Here is a 13,049-nt window from a genome sequence, read left to right as displayed (position 1 = left end):
AATTGCATCATTGCACCTGGTTTTCATCTCAAAATTGGCAAAAGCAGTAATTTCCCAAGAAGCATTTTCTCTTACCTCAGCTGAAAAAGTTACGCCTGCTTAAAACTACACCCACGTTTTCATAAAGACAATGGGTTTTGGGTTTGTTGTATTTTTGTTTGTTTGTTTGTTTTATTTTTAAGTCTTCGGGTCATGGAATTTTACTCAAAAATACCTTTAAAAAAAAAAATTTAAGAGATTCTGAAAGCCAAGGATGCGATGTCCCACAGTGTTCGGCAGAGGGCACCCAAAGAACGGCGTTACTCCCGACGAGCATCGCAATTATCGATGCATTCGTCACACTCACTTCGGGTTTTCCCGGGAGAAATTCATCACCAGCCAGGAAAAAACACCCATCCGTGTTCCTACACACCTTAAAATCCTCTCGCCTCATGTGCCTTAGCTCATCACTCAAAGCTGCATTTATTTGTTGGTTTGCTTTCACTGTACTCGCATCTCTTGGAGCTGGGCAAGTTTTAAAGTTATTAAAATCTTTTAAAAAATCTATTAAAATCTATTTAAACTTATTAAAGTTTTAAATGAAAAAGATGAGCACTTGAGTACCATTTCAACAACAGGAAGGCTGACACTTTAAAATAGATGCTCAAGGCTCAGTGGGATATGGTTAATAGACATATTAGGTGTAAAATATATGCATATATGTGTTGAGCAAAATGCTGACTTGTTATAAAATGTGTAGTCTGTCATGACAATCACTTAGCAGTGATTGCAGCAGCTGAAGGGAGAAGAATGGGACGTTTTTCCCCACATGAAGTGATATTTACTGAAGGTAGGTATCCATCAAAACTAGAGAAGTTCTTTATTCTTCTTTAGCCTGGAGAAAATGAGGCTCAGGGGAACCTTGTGGCTCTCTACAGCTCCAGGTGGGGTCAGGCTCTTCTCCCAGGTAATCAGCAAGGGGAGAAGGGGAAATGGCCTCAAGCTGGGCCAGGGAAGCTTCATCTTGACCATCAGGAATATTTTCTTGACAGATATGTTTGGAACAGAGTGCCCAGAGTCACCACCCCTAGAAGAAACACACCAAAGGTGACATGCTGTAAACAGCAAAATAAACTTACATTGTTCACTGCTTGCACAATGGGCAGAAGAAAAAGAAGAAAAATCTTTTCCCATCTTGCTACTTTCTGTGCCTAAAGCAGGTGAGGGAATTATTTTTGTCTTTTCTATCACTGCTCGGGAAAAGAACTGTGTGGAATCTTTCCCACTATTTAAGAAGTACCTGATGTCCAAAATCAATACAGAAATACTTTTTAGCTAAGCATTTTTTTCTTAAGGTGTTTTTGAATATCTCCTCTTCAAGACAAAGCTAGAACAGATATATCATAGATATAGTCTTCCCTTCCTCTCTCCATGCATATTCTGCATCTGTGCTGAGCTACAGTGACAAGGGAAAGAAAACACATGGTATTTCTTCCTTTGTGCAGCCTGTAGCAAAGCCTTGCTGGGCTGCCCTGGCTCAGTGCTGTGGACAAAGGAAATCTCCTGAGACACCCTGCAGGGCTTGGATCTGCCTCTGAAGCAGGAGAGGTGGTGACCTCTGTTTCAGCATGAATAATCATGGCTGCAGTTCCTGCCCCTGCGCTGATGCAGGTCTTTATTGGACCTGACTGGGTCCCTCACCTCTGCTGGCTGCAGACTCTCCCAGCTGCTGCTGTGCTGTGTGAAGTGCTGTTTGTGCTTCCTTTTATTCATGCTGACCTTACCTGCCACGAATGGTGCAATCACACCAACAAGATCATAGGAAGGTTCAAAGTCCAGGGTGGAAAAAGGAGTGAGAGAGAGAGGAAAAAAAAGCACTAGAAATAGAGTTTCTAAGGCTGGAGGTCATTTCAGTGGGGGGCTCAGGGGACATCAGAGACATGCTGGAGCCTCCAGACTGGGGGGGAACATCCAATTGGTGCCTTTCATTTCTTGTAGCTCTCTGAACTTAAGCAATCACAACCTGCAGCAGTGTTGAGTCCACAGACTTCAGGGAAACCCAAAGAGAAGTGAATCCCTTGGGGCTGGTGGAGCCCTGGCTGCTGGAGAGGGAGGGGTGGCAAGGACCATCACCAAAGGCCGCTATGATCTGATCTGTGAGGTGACCTCCTGGAGGCCACTGGACGGACAGATGGCTGTGGGTGACAGCCACAAGCAGGGATGCCCTGAGTGGCCTTTGGGAGAAGTTTCTCTACAGGGTGATGGTGCAGCACTAGAACAGGTTACCAAGAGAGGTGAGGGACTCTGGAGGGAGTTTAAGGCTTGATTAGACAAAACAAGACATGAGCTGAGCTGGTGTTGGCAACAATCCTGCTTCTTATGGGAGATGGGGCCAGAGGCACCCAGAGATCCTTCCCAGCAGACACTTCCATGACTGTACTTACATTAAAAATGAATAAACATGCCCTTGTGTTGACTTAACTTTCCCCGTGAGCACATTGATCTGCTTTTGTTGGCATGCTTGTTCCTAGAATCTGATTCTCACTAAATACAAGTGAAAACGGGGATGGCTTGTATGTTACCTGATAAAACATGAGTTAGGTGTTTGGTTAGTTTCTGGTGTCATCCTTCTGGCTCTGGGAAGCTGCCTGAGGTTATATGGTGCCATATTATATAACAAGACACACACTGTCTTTACAAATCACTGCTCCCTGTTGCCCAGGACAGAGCAGAAGGTGTGTTCCTGTGCTGTCTCATGGGGGGTGAGGTAGAGGTCAGAGAAAACCCTTCTTGTTCCCCCTCCTTCCATCACAGGCCTAGAAAATGGTAAGGAATTAATCCAAAATTTTGTGCAGTAAAATAGAAATCCCCATTGCCTGCAAATTGCTGCATAAGAGCCAAGAAGGCCTAACAAGGAAACATGTCCCTTCCAGCATAATTGTATATTTGGCTTATGTTTTATTAAATGAGTAACAGCTGAGCAGAAAGGCCAAAAGGAGAGATTCCCCCCACCCTGAGTTATGTTCATGGCAGAGCTTGGGCTCTGTGTGAGTCAGGTGCCAGAGTGGGTGATTCTGCATAAAACTGTTTTACTGTGGCTTAGACCATGAGTAGCAATCAAAGTGAGTGACTAATGCAGCTGTAAAGAGTCGTTGTTTTTTAATGTTTAAATTTTCTTTTTAATTCCTTGAAGGTGGGAAGAGAAGGAGCAAACCCAGGCGCTGAGGTCGAGTCTGAGGGGAACTGGAGGCCTGAGGCGATAAATCATCAGCACTGCAGGGAGACTGAGGGGGAAACTAATGTAATATATGAAGCAATATGGAAAGAGGAATTGTATTACTTCAGTCAGCTCTCAAAGGATTCCATTCCAGATGGTTAGGGTGGTTAGGGCAGGGTAGATCAGGAGCCCCCATCGATGGGGCCCACCATCTGACAGCAGCAAAAGCAGCAGAGGGTTTCGTCTGACTCCAGCACTTTTACCAGGAGAGACTTGTCTCTGCAGCAGGATACAATAGCTGGTATTAGTGAGAAATTACCTCTGTGTGAGGAAAGCTGGTGATGAGCATGGCCATTTTGGCATTTTCCCCCATTCAGGAAATATGTCTTCTTCTTGCAGAATGTTTATGGAGAGGCTTAGGGATTAGTCTGCAGCCCTAAAGCTCTGCCTGGCTCTGGATGATGGGAATGCTGGCCTTGATGAAAACCCCACCATGGCAGCCCTGCAGAGCAGCAGCCCCAGGGATGAGTAACAACTCCCATGGAGCAGCCTGAGACACTCAAACTTGTTTTCTTCTAAGTCACCAAGCAGTGGCTGGGAAGCAGTGTCCTTTATAGCCCTCAGCCAAGGCCTGAGGTGAAACAAAGGTTCATGGAGGAATTTCCCCTGCAGGAGTGAGAGTTGTTGAGCATTGGCACTGCCCAGCTTCAGATCAGAGGCAGACAACCCCTGAGACCTCAGCACTGATGCAGTGCCACAAACCACTGGAATGAGGAGGGATGTTTCTCTCTATGGAATTTTTTCTAAATTTGAAGTGCTTGAGAAGAATTGTCATTTGGGGAAAGTTTGGCTGTACTTTGCTACAACATTAGACTTCTCTGTTGGGTGTCTTCTGCTAGAAATGTTTAGATTTATTTTTGTTTGTGTTCTGTAATACGCAGCTAAGAAAACAGTTTTGAATAGGACAAATTGTCTTGTTCCAGGGAGGAGGTCTGATCTGGAGAGTGAAAACAGCTTGCTACTTGGAGGACTGTCCGCAAAAGAACAAAGCTCTCAGGACATTTCCCTGCACTGTGCCCCACTAGAGATAATGCAGAGCCAAGGTGTTTGCCTCAGGAAACACAGCTATGTGAGACAGACTCTTGTTAAGTGTTTTGTTTCTTTGTTTTCCTAGGATTCATGTGCTCCAGTGCCTGGTGGGCTGGCTCCTTTGGATCTGATGGGCAAGTGCCTTGGGTATTCTCTGCTCCTGCTTGTGAGAAAAAGGAATCATGTTAATTCATCTTACAGGGGTGGTGGTGCACTTTCCTGACAGTCTTTAACAGTTGGTGCTGTGGAGTCTTTTTTAATCAGGTGTGCATCTCTCCAGATTTGTGTTTTGCATGTCACTGGTAACGTGAAGAAAAAATACTCTTCATGAAAGTATTTTTTCATGAGTACGAAAAAATACTTTCATGAAAAGTATTTTTTCATGAAAATACTTTTAATGAAAAAGTATTTTGTCATAGTCATGAAAAAATATTATTTTCATGAGCATAAAAAATTATACTCATTTTTCATACTCGTGAAATGTGTATGAAACTACACATTTTCATACATGTGTATGTTGTGTGAAAACAACATGTTTTCATACAACATGAAAATGTTGTCTGAAATGTTCCTGCACAACAACATTATTGGGAAATCAGTTCTGGATACACAAAAGTGCAAGATCCTTGTGGCAGCTGAGTGGAGAGTTACAATCGGATGCCTAGAAAAGTGAGGTGACACTGTATGATCCGTGCATCCTGAAAATCAGTCATCACTACAGTAATAAAACATCTCCAATTGTAATGTCTGCTTTGGCAGACTGGTCATAATGAAGAACTTTAAACTTGGTGTATAATATAAACCCTGGTAGGAAGGAACTCTCAAGCCAACAGGAATTTAGCTGCTTGAAAACTTTGGTCTTGGTTTAGCCCAATTTTTAGCCAGAGTTTGGATTCAACACTTCTAAGTTCTCAATTAAAAGGTCATCCTCATATCATCAAGAGGTCCAGACTCACCATACCATCAGTCTGTTTTCCAGAAAAATTACCCCTGTTGGAAGGACAACAGGAAATGTCTAAATGAGATGATGGAAGTGCTGTGACCTAAGCCAAGAGCAATTTTGCTGTCGAAGCAAAAAAATTTTCATTCAGACAGAAATGTTAGGAAATAGTAGTCTTTTGATAGACAGTTCACAAGATGATATTTGTCAAACTCTGTAGAAAGAGAAGCCAATGGAAATTATTTTTACATTTACACCTAGGGCAATTGTGTGGATTTATTACTACATCTGGGGCTGCAAGCCTGAGCCTGGTTTATTAACTACTGTCCCTTTTGGTTTCTTATCCAGGGTGGCAAACCAGCTGTAGAACGCTGAAAAGAAGTTGAGCTGCATGTCTTGTCCCTTCAGCCTGTTTCTTGTGTTCATTTTGGTCTATAAAGAAACATCTCTCAGGTCTCCTAAACAGATTTTCTGATTGAGTTCCCAGAACAGACCACCACCAGCCTCATTAAAGCTTATTTATGTTAGTTTCATGCATGAATAAAAAAGCTCCCATTCACTGCTGATTTTATTTAGTTAGATTCTGTGCCTTGTGGTAGACATTGAATTGGAGTGACATTTTTGGCACCAAAAAAGAAAAAATAGTGAGACTGCAAGGAATGGTTTGACACCTGCCTCTTTTACAGTACAAAAAGGAAGGGGTTAACCTGTTCTTGGCTGTGTGATATTGATTGAGGACGCAACGAAAATACACCTGTAAATATTTAGGAATATTCCCTAGTATCTGGGGTGTTTTTTAGGGGGTAGGTCATTGAACTGGGACTCTGGAGGTATAGTCTGTTTTCCCAGGGATGCCACCTGCTCCCTGCGTGATAGGAAGAGAAAGGTCACTCGTTGTTCCAGGTCTCAGCTTCCAGCTGAGAATGATGCTGTCTCCCTCCTCTCCTTTTCCAGCTTGCTTGTTTATCTCACTAGCTTTTCATCAGAGTAATATCCACTCTGCCTCTGTGCTGAGCACAGTGGGTCCTGCTCTTGGCTGGGGCTTCTAGTCACCACTACAGACACGATTCTCTCTTTTCGCCTGTCTCCTCCCTCTTCGTCCAAGCTCCAGTCCTTGTGAGGTAAGATTAACAGCTAAAAATCCCCAAACCAACAATAAAATGAGTGTAAATGAAGAACGAGGAAGGAAAGAGCCAATATATGCGATAAGTTGTGCAATAGGTTTGAGTAGTGTTTTTCTCCAGCCCTGCTGACTGATGATCTCTCTCTTGTAAAGGTACTGTACTTTGGGACAAGAAGGATCTGAGCCTGTCATTTAAGTCAGAGGGGTGAATAAAAAGCAGCTTTGCCTCCTTCCTTTGCACTAAGCTAAGCACATTGTGAATATTCTTAAGTATTGCCACAAGGATTAACATCCCTGAATTTTAATGTGCCTGGTGCTGGAATGCAGCTGGAAAGCAGAGCAGGCAGGAATGGTCTCTCTGGGCTGTGGGCTCTGCAAGGTGACTCTGAAGTTCTGTTCAATAGCTTTCTGTTACTCTTTATATTATTTTCCCCTTTTCCACATTTTTCCTCCTCCTTCAACCACTTGTGGAACAAGTACTTTCATGTTTCTCAAATTTACTGGGCTGGATTGTTTTATCCCCACATACTTTTGCATGGCAGTAGTTTTAAAATAAAAAATAAAAATAAAAAAAGGCATGGGGACAGAAGTACAGAGTTTGGTGTTTACTTTGGATCATTAACCTGGTCTGTAAATTCGATTTGATCTCTCCTTTTTTTGTTCCTCCCCTGCTCTCTCTGTGTATTTTCAGAACCTGCAAAGAGACGCTGTCTTCTATGGCTTCAGGATCCCAGCAAGAAATGGGAGTCTGATGGATTGTAAATGCACCTGCTTTGTTTAAAACCCAGCCAAACAGATAAGTGCACTTTTAATTCTCTCCAAACTGTGCTTTAGACATAGCTCTGCACAGCATCTCTCTTCAGTTCAGTTTGTGAGGCTCTGTGTTTCACCCCTGCAAATGAATGCTGTGTGGGTCTCCCTTCAGCTGAGAAATACCAGACCATATTGGTATTTCACATTAAGGTTTTTAATTGGTGTCTGAGGGAACTGCAGCTGAGAGGTTGGGAGGCTCCCAGGGGTCTATCCCTGCTCTTCCAGAGCCACCATCCCCAGCAGCCCTGTGAGGTTTTGGGACCTTGAGAAGCAGCTCTGTGGGACCAGATGAGGCTGATATGACCCATCTCAGCCTTAAAGAGTCCTATGGGACTCATTAGAGTTTAATAACTAAACTTGGCTAGTTTGATTGAGAAGATGCTTGTGCAGGCTTGGCACAATCTCAGAGAAACCAACTCATGCTGCTTGCAGGAAAAAGGACTTTCTGCATGTGCTTCTTATATGTGTGCAGAGAAAGTGATAACCCTGCTTCCTCCTGCCTGTTTCCAAGTGGGAAAAGAGCTGGGGATGGGGGAGAAAATACTTTGGTTACACTGAGTTTACCCAGGGCATACAGGGAGTATCTTGGGTGAGTAGTAACAATAATTGCCCCTTTAAAGTTAGGGGAACATTTTTATCTCTCTACCAAGAGAGTAATTTCTGGCTGCTTTGGTCTGCTTCTAGAGGTGACCACTGTCTCCTGGTGGACACACCACTGCAATTACTAAATGATTCAAGAAACCCATAAAATAGGGACTCATGTAAAGTGTAACTTTGCAATAATATACAGCCATGGGGCTGGGGCAAATATTCACCATAATGCAATTTACTGTGTTAGAATAATGAAAAGAAAATCACTGAAGCTGAGTGTGTGAGCATTGTTGGGGATGTGTGGCAGGAGGCTGGACAAGAGCCAAATTATCTACTCCAGACTTGTCCTGCCTGCTCTTCCAGGAATAATTACTAGTGTAAAACATCTACCTTGCTATTAAGGAAACTACAAACAGGTTTGCTACAGCAAATTAGGCTATAGTAACTGGCCTGAATTCATCTCACCTACCTAAGCAGAAGGTGAGTTTCTTGGTGAAGTTGCCAATTTAGGGGTGATAGACAGGAGAGACTAGGAGGGGAAATGGGAGGTTGCTGCAGTTTGTGAGAATTAAATCTGTATTAATTTAGGATCCCTGAAGTGTCTGAAGTTCCTCATTTTCTAGGAAAAACTTCATTGTTGCCATTACCAAAGAATTTCTATAATATATATTAATAGTAGAAATGGCACATCTGTTAGTCATGACTAAGCTCTGTCTTAACAACTGCAAACAGTACTTATTCCTGACTCTTCAGTACTTTGAAAGCAAAAAAGCTTGACACTATATTAAGAAACACTGACTAAGTGTTTCTAGTGAGAAAATCTGGGCTAGTTCATTCAGCAAGAGTGGATAGGAAGTTTAAAAAGCTTAAATCCTCTCTGTGCACCAACTAATGCAGCTTAATGTTCTTCTCATCTCAGATTCTCAAGGTATTAATTGTTAGGTTTGCAACTTTAAATCTCTTTCCTGCCAGTGAGCTGAAATCAGTGTATCCCCCTATTAGATCCCATTAAATTAACCCCAAGCTGGCCAGTTACAGTCTGGGCAATCTGACATTACTCAAAGTCAAATTTGAGAGTTGTCCTGAGGTGTGGCTGGCATGCAACATGTAACACTCTGTGCTGCCTGGAAGAAGAAGCAGAAAACACTTGAAGTGTCTCTTGAGAGCTGTACTGATGAGAGAGATGATACCAAAGGTGTTTTACTCACCTGTGGTTTGCCTGGTACTTCCTGCAGCTGGGGAGAACAGATTCTACAGCTCTTTTCCAGTTCCTGAAAAAAATTTTGTACCAAAAAGAAGATCCTTGAATCCCTAACTCCTTGTCTTACAGGTGAGCCTTAAGGAGACTGTAGCTCCTGAATGTGGGACCTTCCCCTGTGATTAGAAGAAAGCCATGGGAAAAGACAAGAAAGAAAAGGCCATCTTCCTGAGGAAAAAGATAACTTTGTTACGGGCTTTCTCACTGCTCATCGGCAGCATGGTTGGCAGTGGCATCTTCATTTCTCCCAAAGGAGTCCTGAAAAACTCCGGCAGCGTGGGATTCTCCCTGCTCGTCTGGTTTTCCTGTGGGCTCCTTTCCATGTTTGGTGAGTGCTGAGCTTTGGCAGCCTTTGCTTAAGCAGCTGGGAGGTGAGGGGAGCCCCTGCACATTTTTATGTTAAGAAAGTTGAGAGATGAATAACCCCCAAATTTCTGCTGCAGGAAATGGTTACTAGGAGTTTTTAGTTCAAATTATTTCCCTGGGGTAATGAACAAACTTCCAGAACTTATGGTCTGTGAATATCAATTCATGTACAAGTCCAGGGCAGGGGAGTGACAGTGTCTGAGAATGGAGACAGCATGGTCTCTGCCAGGAAAGCTGGGAGAGAATGAGGGGACACCTTCTGTAAAGGAGAAGAGAGATGTAGAAACCTAAAAGGGAATCGAGGGCTGTGGTGTGCTTTTTACAGACACTGTGAAGAAAGTAGGAGGGAGAGTGCCAATATCCCCCATGGACCCCCCTTTTTATCAGAGAGAATGGCTGGAACAGAATGCCTGGGAAGCTGCAGGGGCTGCACCAGCCCAGGGTGGGTGTTGGGTGTCTGTAAGAAATGGTGTGGGGATGTCTGATGTTGCCCCACTTTCTGTGTGTTACTATTGGCTTGATTTCTGTCATTTGGTGCCAGTCTTTTCTCACAAAGGTTGTCTTTTTGATGACAGTTTCATTCTAGCTCTTGTAAGTTACAGTGGATAAAATAATACATGGCTTTTGGTTTCTTTCATTATCTGTAAAAAATCACCATCTCAGAAACTCTTTAAAGGTGCTATTAGGATGGCTGCAAGTTCTCCCAGCCCAGGAGAGAAATCTGATGCTTATTATAGTGGTGAGTTTAACATTCGTCTTCTGTTGTAACTTACTAAAAAAAATCCACCAAAAAAAAACCCCCCAAAAAAACAACAACAAAAAAAAAAATTAAAAAGGGAAAAAACCACAAACAAGCAAGAAAGAGAAATTCTCCATGTGAAAAAAAAATCATTTTGACACTATGGCATGTATACGCAAGTTTAGAAATCGAGCTATTCCATTGTTAATAGGGCAACAAGTTGGTCTTGCTCTTAGCATATGCATACCCATATTTCACACTGCAACCTCTGTATGGCTGTTTGGTGAATTATACACTTCTGCTTAAAGAAAAGCTGGCAGTATAAGGTGGGCATGGTGTTTCTTATAACCAAGCAGAGCAGTAAATGAGAATGTGTGTGTAATGTATGTGTAATCACATAGCCAAGCTCTGCACTTGCAAAGGTTTCTCCCTGTACAGCATCCTTTGATACAGTCTCCTGGAAATGCCTTGGGAGCCTCTTTATCAAGTGATTGCATTTTGTAGCTGGATTTGTTGGTTTGTTCTTCCCTTTTACCAGCTTGATGACCTCCCCTGATCATTTCTTTGACAGTTTTTGGCAGTATATTTAAAAGGTCTGGTTTCTTTTATGTTTTTTTTCCTTTCAAGTGGGGCATATATACAAGTTCCATTCCATGAGCTCAGGAACATACTTACATGCATGCTTGAAGCATTTAAAGGACCCACTGGAATCTTGTGAGCTCTCTGCCAATATGTGATGCTTTGAACAGGAATTGTGCACAAATTTTCCAACAGGGAGGCAGGAAAACATTGAGGTGGGTCACCATCCTGCATGACCTGAATGTGGCACAATTGCCATGGGACTTGGAGGCATGGCCATGTCACCACTGGATTCAAAGGAGGGAAGGGATTTATGTGAAGATGCAAGAAAAGGACACAAGAATGTGGCCTGGGATGAAAAACATGATTGAAATGACCAGTTCAGCCACAGCTTGTGGCTGAGCTGTTGTAGCTGCTTTGTAAACACCATTTCACCAGTCTAAGAGTGAGGAGAAGCAAGAATCCAGGGTATCTTTCAAAGGAAACCTCTTGTAGCTCTGTACAGCATATCTATCACACACCCCTCTTCAGAGCTTCCACAGAAATGTTGTAACATTAACCACAAAATAGAGAATTGCTTTCCACCTGACAGGTAAGCCAATTACTTGAAAATTTACTTCAAACCATGGTAGTGCACAGAAATAGGGAAGAGTGGTTCTGTTAAACCTCTTTTTCTTCCTCTCATTCACTACTTATTTTAAACATATTTGTTTTTAAAAATCACACAGAAAAGGGAAAATCCCTGGGATTATTTACTTGGTACATTTTTACTTGAACTTTTCCAGGTGCCTTGTGTTATGCAGAACTTGGAACAAGAATCACCAAGTCTGGTGGACATTATATCTACATTTTGGAGACACTAGGGCCTCTGCCAAGCTTCTTATTCCTGTGGGCAGAATTTTTTGCTATCAGGTAAGAGATTTGGTTTGCTTGCCCCTTCCTGGATGCAGTGATAATTTAAAACACCAAAAGTTATGGCGCCAGGTCCAGGCAGTTTGTAAAGGAAAGAGTAGAAACAAGCTGAATGATTTTAAAAGATTTTTTAGTGATAAAAGGAAGAAGACACAATGTGGAGATAGTTATAAATGTTGAATATGTTCTGTACTTGAAGAATATCTCTCTTCTCCCCTGGCAGCTCGTATCCCCCAAGAGCTGTGGTATATTTTGGAGACTGACAATAGATGCCAGATTTATTTCAGATCTTCTGTTTTCAGTGTGAAACTTCTTTGGTTTTTTCAGATTCAGAAAGTGGAGACAACTTCCTGTCTTAGCCCCAAGTTCAGTAATTTATAAAATTGTGAACGACTTCTTTTTTTAACATTAAAAAGGAAGTCCTCACCTCTCAATAACCTGTATCCTTCGTGTAAGCTTAGATGAAGCAGAACACATGAACTACACTTGTATTGCTCAGTATGATTAATCTCAACTTTTGCTTTCAAGTTGGAAATTAATAATTCTGCAGCATGTGGTTTTTAACCCATTTACTGAGAAAAACCTATGAGCAAAACTCCATGGGAATTCACCATCTGCATGGGTGAGAGGATTAAGCCAGGTGGGGAAACTTGCTCCCCTTGCCAAGTGTTGTGCAGTTTTACCTCATATCATTTTCCAGCCATCCTCAGAGGAGTTTGTTCTTGGTTCCCCCCACACTTCCCACTCCAGGCCTGCCAACAGTGCTGTGATTTCCCTGGCATTTGGACGCTACATGCTGGAGCCCTTTTTCGCCCCCTGTGCTGCCCCTGTCCCTGCAGTGAAGCTCATTTCTCTCCTGGGCTACTGTAAGTACTAACATTTATGGGATTGTCCATCCTGGCCTCTCTGCCCTAGACTAGGAGCACTTATGGGGTGTTATTGCCTGGGACAACTGTGGGATAAGGGTCTTGTCTTACCTCCTCAGCCAACCAAAATTGTCCAATTCAAGGTGATGGTTTTGGGCCATTGTACTCTCTAGGAAGTGGAACGGGCCACCCTGTAGACCAGCTGGAGCCCTAGGTAGGGGGATTTAGCTAGGTGTGGGACAAGAAACTCTCCATGTGTAATTGTACAAAAGCCACATGAGTTGTGGGTGTAAGGCTTGAGGTCTTGGACTCCTCTTCTGGTGTATCCAGCCCGTGAAACTGCCCTGCCTGCTCCAGACTGATGTGGTCTGGCACAGGGAATGCTGTGAAGTGGGCTGCTGAGATGTCCCACGCCTTTCCCCCAGGCAGGTGTGGATCACCCAGCAGGAGCCAGGTTCCTACTCCCTTTTAGGAGTGTAAGTGAGCTCCCTCTTTAAACACTGTATGCTGGACCAACGTTTCCTGACATCTCTCATCCCAGGCATCCTCTCTAAGGCATAAAGATGCCACCTTCCCC

At 43.1% G+C, this 13,049-nt stretch overlaps 1 protein-coding gene across 2 annotated transcripts in view; it reads left to right on the top strand.

The window, feature by feature from the left end:
- Window positions 1–5,327: 5,327 nt before the first annotated feature.
- The window catches only part of LOC110472953 (cystine/glutamate transporter), an 18,024-nt gene continuing 10,302 nt past the window's right edge, over window positions 5,328–13,049 (top strand). The window contains exons 1-4 of one of the 2 annotated variants that reach the window (XR_014952101.1): window positions 5,328–6,346; window positions 7,040–9,338; window positions 11,480–11,606; window positions 12,357–12,472. Coding sequence is in view for 1 of the 2 variants with exons in the window: in XM_077783256.2 (XP_077639382.2) it covers window positions 9,146–9,338; window positions 11,480–11,606; window positions 12,357–12,472 (436 nt within the window). In the remaining variant the exon portion in view is untranslated. The remainder of the gene's footprint in view (window positions 6,347–7,039; window positions 9,339–11,479; window positions 11,607–12,356; window positions 12,473–13,049) is intronic. The other variant, XM_077783256.2, reaches the window with a different exon arrangement.

The sequence above is a fragment of the Lonchura striata genome, chromosome 1A (genome assembly GCF_050655825.1).
Source record: "Lonchura striata isolate lonStrDom1 chromosome 1A, ASM5065582v1, whole genome shotgun sequence".
Classification (NCBI taxonomy): domain Eukaryota; kingdom Metazoa; phylum Chordata; class Aves; order Passeriformes; family Estrildidae; genus Lonchura; species Lonchura striata.
The sequence above is the reverse complement of the archived record's forward strand: the minus strand, read 5'-3'. Positions and strand labels throughout refer to the sequence as shown.